The sequence below is a fragment of the Triticum dicoccoides genome, chromosome 6B, assembly GCF_002162155.2.
Source record: "Triticum dicoccoides isolate Atlit2015 ecotype Zavitan chromosome 6B, WEW_v2.0, whole genome shotgun sequence".
Taxonomy (NCBI): domain Eukaryota; kingdom Viridiplantae; phylum Streptophyta; class Magnoliopsida; order Poales; family Poaceae; genus Triticum; species Triticum dicoccoides.
The window spans coordinates 506,108,602-506,125,562 of record NC_041391.1 but is presented as its reverse complement, the minus strand read 5'-3'; the positions used below and the strand labels follow the sequence as shown (position 1 = coordinate 506,125,562).

Genomic DNA, 16,961 nt, shown 5'->3' with positions numbered 1-16,961 from the left:
ATTCAATCCGATAATAGTGAAACCTCAAAGGTAAAAACTCAATTCATCACAAGTTCACAACAAGATAGAGAGGGAAGAACACCATAAGATCCAACTATATTAACAAAGCTCGCGGTACATCAAGATCGTGCCAAATCAAGAACACGGGAGAGAGAGAGAGATCAAACACATAGCTACTGGTCCATACCCTCAGCCCTGAGGGTGAACTACTCCCTCCTCTTCATGGTGGCTGCCCGGATGATGAAGATGGCCTCCGATGATGATTTCCCCCTTCGGCAGGGTACCGGAACAGGGTCCCGATTGAGTTTTCATGGATACAGAGGCTTGCGGCGGCGGAACTTCTCATTCCGGGTTCTTTCTGGGGGTTTCGGTATTTATAGGAATTTTTGCCGTCGGTCTCATGTCAAGGGGGTCCACAAGGCAGAGACAAGCTCGGTCGCCCCTCCCTGGGGGGTAGGGCACGCCTAGCGATCTTGTCATGCCCTCATGGGTCTTTTGGTCCTCCCACGAAGTTTCGGGGCTCTCTTTTGATCCACAAAAAATCGCCGTAAATTTCAGCCCATTCCGAGAACTTTTATTTTTGCATAAAAAACGACACCACTGTAGTTCTGCTGAAAACAACGTCAATCCGGGTTTGTTCTAATCAAAGCATACCAAAACCATATAAAATCGTTGTAAACATGGCATGAATACTTCATAAATTATATATACGTTAGAGATGTACAAGTATCAATCTTGCATGTTTTATATGCAATTATATATCATTTTTTAGGACTAACCTATTAACTTAGTGGCAAATGCCATTGTTGTTTTTTTGCCTATTTTTGGTTTTCTAGGAAATCAGTACCAAACGAAGTCCAAATGCCACAAAACTTTTTGACGATTTTTTTCTAGACATAAGAGACACTAGAAGCTTTGGGAGGGAGGCAGTCAGAAAATGAAGGGTGTGGCCACGATCCATCAGATCGCGCCTTGGTGCCTCGTGGGCCCCTCATTGCTCTGTTTGACGTAATTCCGCCTCTATAAATCCTCTAAAATCAGGAAATCAAGAGAGAGCCACCCAAAACACTTATTCCTCCGCCGCAAGCTTCTGTTCTCACGAGATCCCGTCTGGAGGCCTTTTTCGGTACTCTACCGGAGGGGGATTCAATCACGGAGGGGCTCTACATCAACCTTGCTGCCCTTCCGATGATGTGTGAGTAGTTTACCACAGACCTACGGGTCCATAGCTAGTAGATAGATGGCTTCGCTCTATTGATATTCAATACAATGTTCTCCTCGATATTATTGGAGATCTATTCAATGTAATCCTTTTTCTTGTGGTGTGTTTATTGGGATCCGATGAATTGTGGGTTTATGATCAGAATTATTCATGAATATTATTTTAGTCTTCTCTGAACTCTTTTATGCATGATTATTATAGCTTTATATTTCTCTCTTATCTATTGATTTAGTTTGGCCAACTAGATTGATTTATCTTGCAATGTGAGATGTGTGATGGGTTCGATCTTGGCGGTGCTCAATTCCAATGCAGCTCATAAGTAGCACAGGCGGGTGTGCCAGCAGTGCTTTAAGGCTGTTCGTCTCGCTTGTGCATGGCGGTGTGACGGGAACTTTTTCTGTGAGCGCACGCGACAGTGCATCGAAAGCGTCACGGAGATCGTGCAGCTCTGCGTCGTTTAATCCTACGATGCATGTGCAATTGACCGACGGTTAGCAATCTCCCTTTGAAATGCATAATAGTTCGTTGGACATTACCTTGGGAGCTATATCTTGCCTACTGCGAGTCTGTACTCCGTCTCGCAATAGGCGAGCACGAGATGGGTCAGCCCAATAAGGGTTTCTGGGAGCGGGATTCTGCGGAGTTTTTCGTTTCTCTTTTGTCGGCTTCTTCTGTTTTTCTTTTTTTGTTCTAATTTGATATTTTTTTTTTGGTTTCAATTTTTCACTTCAATTTTATTTTTCCTTATTTTCAACACGTGTTCACTTTTTCTCACGCATGATGTACATTTTCCATATGCATCAGGGACACTTTTTGTACACAGTTAACATTTTTTAAATACATGATTAATATTTTAAATATATGTTTTATTGTGTATTTTTTCGTACACGTTGTTCATTTTTTTATACATGTTTAACATTTTAAATACATAATTAATATTATTTATGTATATTTTTTCTTGCAGGTCTTACATTTTTCGTATACATCAGTAATAATGTTTATACTTGTTTAACAGTTTTAAAATATAGGATTAACGTTTTTAATACATGTATTTAATGTCTACTTATTCCATACATGATTTACATTTTTAGTATACATCAGGAATATATTTTTATACCCCGCAAAAAAAAGGAATATATTTTTATATATGTGTAACAATTTTTGAATACATGATTAACTTTTTTGTAATTTTCAGTACATTTTTTGAAACACATGAACGCATTTTCGTTACAATTTTTTTTGAATGCTTTCAACATTTCTTTTAAACTATGGTAACAAATTTTGTACAACTATGTCCGACTCATATGTTACAATCTTTTCGGATTGTATAACTCCCGAACGTACCGTGTTTCTGGTGCTCGTCCCGAACGTGCCAGCAGTCGTTCGATGGTGGTACAAATCTTGAAGCAAGAGCGGTCTGACACGTCAGCGCAGGATTCCGTTTGGAAAATCATCGGGTTGTCGTGAACGCTTTTCATTTTCCCAAACGTATCTTATCCCACTGTCCTTCTCCACACCACACCGCCCACTCTCAGCCACACACGCCACTCCACTGCATCCCCCTCTCCTCGACACGGGTCTCGTGGGGAAGTGCGCCGGCGACGAGGCGGGATGCGCTGTCCATGAGGCAGGCGGCGGCGGCCAGCAGAGACGAGGAGTGGAGGCCTCAAATAACAAGCGGCGGTCGATTTGGGGGGCGGAGCGGCGGACGATTTGGGAGAGGAGATCACCGGTGGCGTCCCCATGGGTGTACTAGGATCTGGCCTTCGTCGCCTGCTTCCATATGTTACGCCGCAGGCGCGGGGCTTGGGCCAGAGCACTGTTGCTCGGGGAGGAGCTGCAGCAGGAGCTGGCCATGGACGGGAGCTTCGTTCAGAACCTCACGGCGGTTGTAGAAGGGGGTGTGGGGCGTGGGGGTCAACGACAGCAGGGCCACCAACCACCGGAGCTCTTCATGGATGGGTGTGTGTGTGTCCTGCATGGTCAGTACTTCGCCCGCCGTGTTGCTCGTCCCGTCCGACGGCTCTGGATCTGTACTCGAAGCAGGCGAAGATCTCTGAACTCCAAGCAGACGCCCAGGTGCCCAGGTGAACTTCAAGCAGTCGACTAGGCTGCTGGCTCTGAACTCCAAGCTAGGAGAAGAGCATGCTGATCCCATTTTCACTGGGAGTTCAAGGTGATATTCTGGCTATTCCCCTGTGTCGCACCTGCTACGCCCGGCCATGCACGGCTAGTGCTGCTATGTGAGCATAATTGTCACTTGTTTGCTTACCATGTAGAGGTCAAATGGCTAACCAAGTAGATGTTATGTGCACATGGTAAGATAACAATATACATGCAATCCATATTTCATGTGTTGCCATGGCAATTTAATTTCACACATCATGGCAAATAATTCATAAATAGCATGGAAATTCCGTCATAGAATTAGAATAATTATTGCCATGCTCAAAGTTTGTACCATGTACAAGTGGCCATGCTGATTTCTGGACAGATAAAACAGTCAAATGTTTTAGATAAAAATTTGCCATGCTATTTTACAGAACACACAAACATTTGCAGCCTTCGTATATAACTGAATATTATTACAGTTAAGTTCTCATTTGGAGCTATCACAACATTTTTTGTCTCCAATAGTGTGTCTCAAGTAGGTGTTTAGGGGGTGTTCAACCTCACGAATCGTGCCTTTTCTGCATGGTTGGTTTTGTGTCTCTAGGATGTCAAATTTAAGGTGTGTCATTTTTGTGGTTGATCGTGCTGCGAGTGTGGTGTTGGTAGGTCTACGTTCCACGTTGTTGGTCGTCTTTGGGGTGGTGCAGGTGCTGCCGTTGCTCCACGAGTAGCTCGATGTGAGTCTAATTTTCCCCTAGAATGTTGCCATATCTCCCATTTTGTTCGCCACAGCAAAATTGCCATGTTTTTAGTTTAAAAACATCTTGTATAGTTTTTTTTTTCATATCTCAACATGTCCAATGTAGCATCTTTTTTACATGTCTCCACATTTTTACACTTTGTCCTCTAGACCATTGCATTTTGCCGTGGTCATTCTTTAAATCCTCATAAACAACACAAAATTGCACATATTTTCATGGAAATTTATATGCTATTTATTTGACCTTTATTAACATGGCGAATTTACCTAAACCCCTGTGGCAATATTTAACTTTTATTGACATGACAAGTTTTACAATTTATTTGCCATGGCAAATTTACCTTTATTAACATGGCAATTTTCCTAAATCCCCATGGCGATGTTTAACTTTTATTCTCATGGAAAGTTTTACTGTTTATTTCACCTTCATTAATATGGCATTACCTAAATCCCCATGGCAATATTTTACTTTTATTGCCATGGCAAGTTTCACTATTTATTTCACCTTCATTAACACGACAAGTTAATCTCAAACCCCATGGCAATATTTATCTTTTATTGCCATGGCAAGTTTTATTATTTATTTTCCATGGCTAATATACCTTCATTAACATGGCAAATTTACCTAAAACCCCATGGCAATATTTAACTTTTATTTCCATGGCAAGTTTTACTTTTTATTTGCCGACGGCAAATTGACCCCTTATTAACATGGCCGTTTTACCTGAATCCCCATGGCAATATTTAACTTTTGTTGCCATGGCTAATGTGCCTTCATTAACATGGCAAATTTTACCTAAATCCCCATGGCAATATTTAACTTTTATTGCCATGGCAAGTTTTACTTTTTTATTTGCCATGGCTAATTACCTTTATTAACAGGGCAAATTTACCTAATTTCCCATGGTAATTTGTAACTTTTATTGCCATGGCAAGATTTACTATTTATTTGACCTTATTAACATGGCAGATTTTACCTTTTTTTGCCATGTCAAATACATGCACATTTTAATATGATTTTGGTTATGGCAATTTTCTTTGTTCATTTTTTTGTTTTTTTTAACTTTTTTGTGTATTTTCACACATGACATTTTTTGCATAAATTACATGTAATTTTAAGTAAAAATACCATGAGATAGTTTTTGCTATGAATTTACCATTTGCAAATTATTTTGTGTTGTATGATGGAAATTGCCATGATTTTCTTTTTCTTTTTCGGTTATTGTTAAAACATATTCACCCATGTCAATTTTCCAAGTTTGAAAGTTGATGGCATTTTTACTTAACAAAGCCAAAAAAATTGGTCTTTCTTTATCACAGCAAAAAGAAAAGAAATATATGTGCTTTTCTTCATTGTGCTTTTTATTCATCTTTTTGGGTTGTTAGGCGCTGGGGAGGCGTTCAAGCAGGGGCTTTTTTCACCCCGAACGAGTGGGTTCGATCGTTGCCCCTCCCATACCAACAGTCGATCTGGGGTGCTCCTAGAACGATCGCTAGCGCCATACGGGGTCCTAAATTTAATTTTTTTTGCCATCACAATTTTCACTTAATTGGCATGGAAAATTTTAACTTTTATTGCCATGGCAATTTTACAATTTTTTCATGCCTAAATTACCTATATCGACATGCAAAACATTTAACTATTATTGCCATGGCAATTTTTAATCTTTTTTTTTTGCCATGGAACTTTCACATTTATTTGCGATGGCAAAATTACCAATATTGCCATGGAAAATTTACTTAAACAGCCTTGGTAGTTTTTAAATTTTATTGCCATGGCATTTTTTACTCTTTATTTTTGCCATGGCAATTTACATTTATTTTCCATGGCTAAATTATCTATCTCAACATGGCAACATGGAAAATTTCAGTTTCATCTTTTTTCAAGGATTTTTACGTACAATGCAAGTTCCCATGACTTTTTTCCGTGCCATTGCATCTTTCTGTCCATGGCAAAATCTGTTTTGTTAAAGACGAATGACATTTTCTGTTTTGCATCACTGGGATTTTTTAGTTCTCAATTTTCCCCTTTTTAGTGGCAATTTTTTCATAGCATAGCAAAGTCTGATCTTTCTTACACAAGCTTAAAATATGTCTCTTGGTTACAGTACAAACTGGGCCATACTGGGCTTTCCTTTTTCTTTTTTTATTAGTCACAACAAAGGCCCGTACAGGAAGGATGTTGGGTGTTCGGGGTGGGGCTCATCTGGTCCCGAACTACTTTGTTCGATCGATGCCCAGATTCCTCCCGAATGAATCGTTCGGCCTGGGGAGGTCCCAAACCGAACGTTCGGCCGTTATCGGCGTCCATTCTTTTTTGTTTGTGTCTGCCAAAGGAAATAGAGAAACGTTCGCCTAAGAACAGCCCCAACGCGCCAACTCAAACGGACGGCGTTTTTTTTCCCGCTTTTTGTCCGTTTGGATCTGCTGCCCCCTCGGCATCGGCCATGTTTGAGATTTGGGTCGGTAGTGCGCCGAATGCATCAACCCACATTTGCCGGCGTGGCTGGCTTGCCGCCCTTTTTCAACAAATAGCACAAATTTTGCATTATTTTACAAGCAAACATATAGTCCACAATCAAATAAATATCATAGTTTTACAAGCCGAATAAAAATAAAATAGCCTCACATAGTTTTGCAAGCCGAATAAGAAAGATACACCTATTGGTTGCCAACATAAGCCCACTCATTTTGTAGTTGCATGTGAGTTTCCTAATCAAGCATGTCATGATGAAATTGGGTGAACTGTTCAAACGTTGCTACTTCTCCATGCTCAGGCACAACATTCTCACCCTGAAACTGAAACCTTTGATCATAGACATGTTCCGGGCGCTCATCTTCTACGATCATATTGCGCATGATCACACAAGCAATCATCACCTTCCACAGTTTCTTCGTGCTCTAAGTCCTAGCAGAATACCAAACAATGCCCCATCGAGATTGCAAAACACCAAAGGCACACTCGATGTCCTTCCTAGAACTCTCTTGCTCTTGAGCAAATCTTTTCCTCTTCTCTCTAACAGGGTTGGGGATTGTCTTAGGGTTGGGGATTGTCTTCACAATAGTGGTCCACTAAGGATAGATACCGTCACCTAGGTAATATCCTTTGTCGTAGTTGTGGCCGTTGATGTAACATTCACCGGTGGGTTGTTGCCTTGGCAAGCCTAGCAAACAGTAGCGAGCGTTGAAGCACGTTGATATCATTGTGTGATCCGGCCATGCCAAAGAAAGAGTGTCCGATCCAGAGATCTTGGGATGCCACGGCCTCAAGTATGACAGTGCAAGCCCTGGCATGACCCTTATACTACCCTTGCCAAGTAGAAGGGCAGCTCTTCCACTCCCAATGCATGCAATCTATGCTGCCAAGTATCCCTGGGAAGCCCCTGCTAGCATTCATCGCCAACAAGTCGGCTCTCTCAAGTACTCATGGCCAAACACAGCAATCACAGCCTTGCAGAACTTGTACATGGAATCTAGGCATGTAGACTCGGTCATACGGACGTACTCGTCAATGAGATCACCGGGCACTCCGTATGCAAGCATCCGGACAGCTACAGTGCATTTCTGATAAGAGGAGAAGCCAGTCTTTCCAAGGGCATCCTCTTTGCACTCAAAATAGTCATCGTAGCCGACCACCCTCTCTCTAATACGGTTGAAAAGATGCCTACTCATACAAAAACGACAGCAATTTTTTTTATGTTTGAGCAACGAATTCGTTGTGTCAAAATAGTCCTTACAAAGAAGGAAATGCCCGCTCTCTCGGTTGCGATTCAATGCCGGAAGGTGCCCCGAAATGGAGCCATGGAACAATGGCCGCTGGCTATTGAGGTGGTGATGGACCAACACGGTAGTCAAGAACTCCTCATCATCATCGGACGAGGAATCGCCGGAGTTACAAAGGAAATTGTGAAAAAAGAACTCATCGACAGAGTCCATGTTGTACCTTGGCAAATTGTGGAACAACTTGTGGGCGTCGACGAAGGACCCGGCCGGCGAAGGGAGTCGCGCCGCCCTCGGACCAGCTAGCTGCCCTAGCGGTGTCCGACGAGCGTGGCGGTGTCAGGACAAAGGAGCTGGTGGGGCGACGAGGCGGTTTCTTGGTCACGGCTGAGTCGGTGAGTGAGGGTGGGAAGCTTTTGGATCCTCGGCGGCGAGACGACAGTGGCGGCAACGTGGGAGGTGGCGGCCTTGTAGGGGGTGTTGCGGCACCGGAAGCTAGCAGAAGGCACAGGAAAAATGGGCGGTGATGGCAACGACGAAGGAGTCAGGCGAGGGTTTGCTATTGGAATGGGAGAGGATGGAGAATGTGCCACCAACTAGCGGGCTAGGGGGAGGAGTACGCGGGCGCCACGCGCGTTCGTTTTGTGTCTGCGCCGACACAAATAAGGCTCAAAATTGGGCCGGGAATGAGTCGACAGGGGGACAAAAAGTGGACGCGCGTCTGTTTGGATCGGCGCGTTGGGCCGACTTTTCTGTCCGCGCCGACACAAAAGGACGGAGTGGATGAAATGGATCGACGTGTTGGAGTTGCTGTAAAGAGGCAAATAAAAGGATGGGGTTCATCTAAAAAAGGATGGGGCGCAACAACATTCTTGAAGTTGAGCATGTCCCTGATATTTTTTGTATTAGAAGTGTCAGCCAAGGCCTCAGCCTTGTGTGAAGGTCTGAAGCTGCCAAGCTGGCTAACCGGATGGGGTGAAACAACATTTTGTACACATGGATAATATCACAGTGGTTCAAGCCCTTAGTCGGGATGAAGGTTATTCTATGGTGGTAGCCCCTATATTAAATGATTGTCGTCCAGAGTTAGTGAGTCTGGCAAGGCTTGTATGGATTTATGTAATAGGGGAGTCTAATGTAGTAGCATATGTGGTGGCTGAATGGGGTCATGAGAACTTGCCCTCGGTTTGGTTTGATTCGCCCCCTGATTTTATCATTAAGTTCTTAACAGACGATAAGTGTTGTTTGATTTTTAATAAAGCTAGCCACGAAGATCTTCTAGTATACGCTAGTAGTCTACAAATACACCAATTAGCTCCACTCATACGATTCCCACGGGAGACGTCCAGACTCGCACACGCGTCGCCTCCAAGGGGGGCCGCTCGGGCGAACCCTAGTCGCTGCCGCCCCCGACCCTCCGTCCCTCGCCGCTTCCCCTCCGCTGCTGGAGGAGGCTGGCGAGCGAAGCTCGCCCGGTGGACGGCGGCTATCCTCCTCTCTCCGCGAGGGGATCTCTGGCTGAAACGCGATGGCGGCCCTGGGCGCCCAGCATGGAGCCAGAGTTGGCAGGTTTCGGCGGCGGCCCGATGGGATTCCGACGGTGGCTGGGCCACCACAACTTCGGGGGTAGTGTGGGGCCGGCCATTGCGGCGGCGCATATGGAGTTTCCCACTCCAGATCGGTTCTCCTCCGTCATCAAGCAGACGCCTTGGGTGGTGACCCTGGGCTTGATGGTGGTGGTTATCTCCTTCATCGGGGGTGTTCGGCAGGCTGGGTTGTCGGATCTCAGATCCGTCATCTAGTCTCGGCTGCGAGTCGGGGAGACGTAGTTGCCGGTGACAACCGAGCCAACGGCGGACGATGGCGGCATTCTGCGATCTTACCTTGATGAAGGCATCGTTGTGTAACTACTGTCCACCCACTCCACCCACTCGTACTGCTCCAGGGAAACCCTAGGATCTGGTCTTCCATATCGGATGATGGCGGCATTGTCGTGTTGTTTCTCTCTTGGGAGCATCGTTTGTGGAGTAGCGCTCCACGACAGAGGCAGGAGGTGCAGTGGCTTCGTCTTGCATGGAGCTTCGATGGAGATGTCAAGTCATGCTTGTCCGACATGTGCTACGCCGTGTCATGCATGTCCGGCAGGTGCTACGCACGACAGATCTTCAAGAGACTTCAAGTTGCGCCGGCTGGTGGTACTTGGCGGCATTGGTGCTGCGGTGTACCGGCGGTGACCGCGACGTGCTCATCAGTTTGCACGCAGGGAGATGGTGCCATTGGGCGCCATGGTGGCGTCGACAGATGGCCGGATTGACAAGAATGATGCGGATCTCTGCCCTGAAGATGGGTCAGCGGTTCGATGATGATGACGGCTTCTAAAACGTGCGCACGTGGTGTACGCTTTAGGTTTGCTGCACCTGTTGGAGGTTCCGATACGTTATGTGAATGAATCGGTAACGATACCGGTTTTAGATATGAGGAGTGAGAGCACTCCGCATTATCGAGTTTGTAGGTATGAATGATGGCTTCTGGTAGCTTGATGTATATTCATGTCAGATCTCTGTTGAATAATGAATAAAGATGGCTATATGAGTCGATTGATGCAGAGCCCAGGGTTTTAACCTCATTTTTCAAAAAATAAATAAAGATCATCTCGTCAAAAAAGAAGAAGAGAAGAAGGAAATAAAAGGAGAAAAAACAAGTGAAGACGCACCTTGTCTCCCGATAATCAAACCCGCACCAAAAACTAAAAAGAAGTCACGCCGCACGGGCAGATCTACGTTGCGGTCTCACTTTTACAGAGTGCACATAGAAATGCAGAAAGAATAGAAAAAACCGCGCGCAGATACGGACTACGGGAGTGGCCTGAACGAACGAACAAACGAACGAACACGTCGGCGCCCCACCCGCACCGACGAGAGCGAGCGATCCTGCCCGCTTGAGCTTGAGCTTGAGCTTGACTTTATTCCATCCACGGGCACGGCATATTCCCGCCCCGTCCTTGCTCCATCGGGACTGGCTGATGAGGAGGTGCTCGGTCGCTTTCCTCGTCTCGTTTACAGCCATTGTTGCCGCCGTCGCCATTGCCGGAAGCGGGCCTCCTTTCTTGGCCCTTGTGGCGTGTGACGGGGCACTTTCTTGTAAACTACGAAGAAATGAAGATAGTACCCCATCCATCCATCCATTGCATCGTTATCCCAGAGGAGGATAAGCACCACTTGCTAATAAATTGGCCATCGGGTTATCAGCCCCACGACGACCAATAATGAGCGGCCCGGGCGAGCGAGAGCGCACATGAACCATCAGCTAGTGATCAGTCTCCACTCAAAAAAAAGAAGGAAAAAAGCTAGTGATCAGTCGGCCCAGTATACAACTACTGCTGCGACCTAGTCGGAACTACCCGAGCGAGACGCTGACAGGTAGAACCGGACGCCTCCTAAAGCTCCAAGTCCGCGCCTGTCGTGGTCACCTAGTACACGCCAGCGAGGAGCGCACGAACCAATTAAGCCCCGACCGGGCCGAGCTAGGCCGATTTGTTAAGCCAAGTGCCAAATTAAGCAAGCAATGGCCAATGAGGCCGATCGCCGTCCTGTTGGCGCCCCCGTGCGCTAGCAGCGACTCGCGATGGCTCTACGTGCGGTATCGCATCAGCCGCCACATTGCGCGACTGTCTTCTCTCTGCGCGCCAAGGAGACCAATGAGTGAGAGGGACGTACAGCAGGCGCCCACCCACCAGCAAATACAAATGCTATCTACCTATCTATAAGAATTATTAACAACACCAACGCCCGCATCGCATCGCATCTCCCCCATTCACGTCTCCCTCCTCCCTTTCGTTTCATCGTCCGCTGCGGATTCGGGACCGATCTGCCATTGCTGGAGGCGGCCGGCCTGCCGGGAACTTTCGAGCGCGGCGCGGCTCAGCTTCGACGGCGTAACGCACCGCGACTATGGCCTCCCGGACGGACAGCGGGTACTCCCCCCATGATCAAGGTATGGATGCTTCGCATTTTACTTCCTGCACATGGTTTTGCTCAGGCTGGCAGCTCTATTATGTAGTAGTGCAAATGGACTACGGGTACGATTCCGATGATCAAATAGTGTTTGCTGCTTCCTCCGTCCGCTTGCAAAACTGTCTGCGTTGTTTTGGCTCGTCGAGTCTCTACGAGATTGTCCGGGTGGTGCTGTTCTTGCTCGTCTTCTGATGGATGATCAGACTGTCAGAGGTTGCAAACAATACATGGACGCTGTTGATCTCCTGTCTCTTCAAGTAATAGCTGATTTGCGGATGCTGTCTTTTATCCGATCATGAGATGAATGACGTGCGAGATGGATCACGTAATCAGTTAGTACGAGCTGCTTTTCACCGCTGCCGCGCGTCGAGTGTTTCGATCGGTGCTAGACCGTTCTGATAGGATTGTCGTAGAAATAGAAAACTTACAAAATAAGACGACGTATATGGAATAGTAAAAGAAATGTCATTTAGTTCATGGGATAGATTTTTTTTTCCACTGATCTAGGCTAATATATTTTTCTTTAAAATATGGAAGATAGAAACCAATCCTCATATGAACATGAATTCATTTCTATAAACCAGAGGACACCAAAGAATTTTTTTTCTATAGAAATTCTATCCTATGAAATTCCTCCCTCCCAAACGACGTTGACAGATCACACACCATAGTGTTACGGCTGAAAACAAGTTCAACCAGTTCGAGGTCTAAATGGTTATGGATTTATGATGTTGGGGCTCTATCCATGTCAGTTTCTCTTGTTTAGTGGAACTTTTGCATAGCACCCTACCAATTGCTCATGCTTTTTTAGTAAAGATGGTTATATGCATTGTGATGATGCAGAGGCCGTGGTTCTAACCTTCTTTTTCCTAAGGGCATGGCCATCGCTCCACTCTGGACAGATGCTCCAGCTATCCACGTCGGATTCTACAGTCCAGCTCATATGAACCTGATGCTTGCAGACCAAAGCGGTCTCCTGCAGAAGAACCCGTCTCTTGGCTGACAAAAGTGAGAGAAAGAGGAAAAAGCAAGAGAAAGTGCCCAGGATGACCTTGCTCGTGCCCCTTGCTTGCGTAAATAATAGAGGACGGGTCCCACTAAGAGGGTGGCTAGCGTTGAGTAAACAATGTCTCACAACGGTGGTCTTGTCTTCTCTCGCTGAGATGGAGTGCACTGGGGCAACACCTGGTGCTGCTACCATTGCTCGTGCCCTAAAAGAAAAAAATTTGCTCATGCATCCGTGCCGCAACCCCTAAAGATTCAGGGGATTTAATCTTCAACAATCCATCCTTTTATAATTTGTCCTCGAAACATTGCAGATGGATCATTTGCCCAACTTTACTTCGACATTTTGCCCTATGACAGGTTGGCCCTGCCCGAAATGTCGATAATACCACTAACACTATTTACTTGGCCACGCCCTTCCCTTTCTTGTTTGCTCCCCCCTCCCCCTCCACTCCCAACTAATCTTCCGATGACGATGAATAACTAGACACACTAAGATCAAGTGGTGGGACAATAAGCTAGGCGGCGACGTTCGTTGGTGCGGCGAATCGACCGACTATGAACTGCATAGAGGCAGCGGGTGTCTACACGACTTGGAGCGGCGAGGCGGCAACGTTCATTGAGGTGGTGAATTAGACGGACACGAACTACATAGAGACAACGACTTGTAAAACGATGCTGAGTGAGGTGGCGATTTAGGTGACCATTGATAGAGCAATCACAACCAGGATGCACCGACCAAACCACTTGGATGGAGACGGCTATATGTGACACATTTCGTTGAAACAAGGAGGTCTACTTCACCAAGGAGCTTAACTATAAGTAAAGGGCGCTTGTGCACAAGTCATTTGCTTCCTCCATTGCGAAAAAAATGGACATTATGAATAAGAAGGAGAATCAACTACCTCCAAAAAATCGACTGTAGGGGTATTTGGTCATCGAACTTTGATCCAAAACGTTCACATAATGTGAAAGGAATAAAAATATATTCAAAAAACTAAGAGATCGGATATAAAAAATAAAAAGGGTAAATTGTCAAGGTAAAAAAAGTAGGGCAAAGGATTAGATCCCAAAAATTCACAGTGTTTGCTATTACACAGGCGCCTCATTTGATGTGAAAAATATATATTCAAAAAGGCCAAGAGATCAAATATCAAAAATAAAAAGAAAGGTTGGGCAAATGTAATGTTATGTAAAGCAAAATGTCAAAGTGAAAGTAAGTCAAAAGATCAATTCCCAAATATTAATCATGTGTTGCTTTTATCATGCACGGGAAAAATTTCAGCATGTCAGTCAAATTTTGGAGTCGACGACATCGCAGCTAAACGCGACATCCTAGATGGAAGCGAGGCGAAGGTTTAAGGGGTACAAGTGCGAGGTTATCGATGCTAGAGCTGGTGTGCCGGATATGGAACGAAGGCCAGGGGTCGTGACACAACTGAGGTGACGATTTAAAGAGGACGAGGCGGCACGCGGAATTGCCGGTGATGATACGGTTGAAGGTCGGGAGGAGGAAGACGATACCGCAGCCGTTGGATTTACAACGGTTGTGCACTACTAGGGAAAAACCTAGCAGCAGCGAGGGTTTTAGGCCTATCAGTAGCGCGGGCTAGGGCGCTACTAGTACGGGCTACACCTAAAGCTTAGCAGTAGCGTGCCTCAACCCACTCTACTGCTAAATCGACTTAGTACTAGCGATTTCCCGGAGGAGCGCTACTTGTAATTAGTAGTAGCTCTTCTCCCTTCCCGCGTTGCTACTATTATTTCATATTTTATTTCTTTTTATTTCATGTTGTATTCATACACCTTCACACAAGTTTTCATACAACAGGAATTTAGAGATTGTTTTTACATCATAATAAGTTATTACATCACGGGGTGAAAGAACCGTGGACTAGTTTCAAATGGATGTCCATCCACTTAAAACTAATCTGCGGTTCTTTCATCCAATGATATAATAAATATCATCATCATCATCATCATATCATTAACAACTTATCATCATAATACATCATTGTCATATAACACCTCCTCAAGATCATCGTTTTCATCAATGACATCACATAGCAAATTGGTCACTAGTCGTAATCACAAGTACTCCTCATCATCAATTCTAACACATTGTACCACATAATAAACATATTGTACCTCATAAGACCTACTACATTCTCTAAGGTAAAATAGCAAAAAACAAGATAGCCCCTGACTCTCCATTATGAAGAATGGAGATTATCCTGTCTTCAAATCTTGCCTTTCGCTTAATGTTACTTCCAAGAACCTCGAATGTCCAAACATTTTTTCCATTCTTTGATGAGCATGTGATCACCAGTTTTAGAAATCCGATATGCACAGGTGAGCTTCCTAGATTGACCTGGTAGTATGTTCAGAACTCTAAGGCGACCATTCAGATACATCAGATGAGGCACACAATCCATCGGGATTTTCTGTTGAAAAATATAGTAATAACTTCATAGTTAGCAATGATGTACTAGTTTTAGAAGTATGCAAAAGATGCACGGATGTCGTAATAGTAAAAAATCTTACCAGGGTATCTCCATAGAAGTTACCATGGTTCAACACATGCACTAGTGGCACGTATTCACCATAATTTGGAGGACTTCGATAATAGGTATTGTAATCCTCAAGATAAGTACAATAAGCGATCATATGACTTTTCTCCTTATAAGTTAATTCGGAGCCTTCAGTGTAATGAGTTTTGTCTACCATCTTCCGCACATTCTTTGAAGAATCAAAATAAGCTGTCAATGCAAATAAGTTGTCAACTATTTTGAAATAAACAATATAAATTAGTTAATAACTATGTTTGAAAAACTCACATTGCGGTAGAATCGTAAGCGTATCAACAAGGACCCAAATGTCCATATTGTCTTGCTCAATGTCAGGATCACCAAGATCCATGGTGACAATCATACCCACATAAAAACCAGACATTTTGCAAAGTACTTCCCAATTTTAGCAACCAAAATGGGTTATGCTCTGAGCATTGCACAGATTTACTTCAAAATCCATATCATGATGGGTCCTTAGGTGTATTTTCTTTGTTTCAAAATTTTCATGGTCTTCAAACCCATCCTCTCCAAGACATAGCGTCTTGCATGGCATGGGATAAGCTAGTCGAATTATAAAAGATGAAAATTAGAAGTTGAAATAGTTGAAGTCATGCTTAATTACGAAAAAAACACTTGTCGTTGTTGCGTATCGTTTCAATATCGAATGTCTCCTCGAGCTTAATGCTGAAGCGCCGATCTTCGTCCAACTCAACGAACCTGTCGCACATACCTCGATCGTCGTGGCACCAGCTGCACTCCCCTGGGAGACCGTCGTCGTCCGAGTACGACATTTCCTACGTTCATAATTCAAAGATTAAACTTGTACATATTCTAGCACAAGTCATGCCAGAATTCACGGAAAAATCCGGCATGACCTTTGCTAAAAAAAGACATATCGAGCGCCTGAAATTTGCCGGAACGGAAATTAATCAACACTCTGGCAAAACATAGGCCACTCGGAGGTGTAACCTGAACATGACCGACCACTTGGGCAACCACATATCCTATATGAGCAACACAAGATATACATGGAGATTTGGAAGGTCTCACCTCGAGGTCGGAGGGGGTCGATGACGGGGACGACGAAGGGGGTGATGGAGGGGCTCCTTGATTTCTGCAAAAGCAAAAACCCTATAAGTTATCACTAATAAATTCCGAATAATTGCTTAAACTAAAAAAATAACAACAAATATGACATGTTCAACTAGTTCTATTAATTCAACTAGTTCTTACTAAATATAAACTTACTATAAATAGAAAAAACTAATTTTTTCTAAAATAAAGCAGTTCAACTAGTTATATTAATTTACTTACTAAACTAGTTCAACTAAAACTAAACTAGTTCAACTAGATTATTAATTTACTTACTAAAAATACATTAGTTCTATTAATTCAACTAGTTCAACTAGTTTATTAATTTACTTACTAAACTAGTTCAACTAAAACTAAACTAGCTCAACTACTAAAAATCATTATCTATGAACCCTAAATTAACATCTACTACTACTAAAAAACATCTAGTACTAACTAATTAAGCAGAGAGAAAGGGGGTGGGGAGG

General features: G+C 44.2%; 1 protein-coding gene across 1 annotated transcript in view; it reads left to right on the top strand.

Moving 5' to 3' along the window:
* Positions 1-11,584: 11,584 nt before the first annotated feature.
* The window catches only part of LOC119322630 (protein argonaute 1A-like), a 14,991-nt gene continuing 9,614 nt past the window's right edge, over positions 11,585-16,961 (top strand). The window contains exon 1 of the mRNA XM_037596114.1: positions 11,585-11,807. Coding sequence (XP_037452011.1) covers positions 11,765-11,807 — 43 coding nt within the window. The 5' untranslated portion in view covers positions 11,585-11,764. The remainder of the gene's footprint in view (positions 11,808-16,961) is intronic.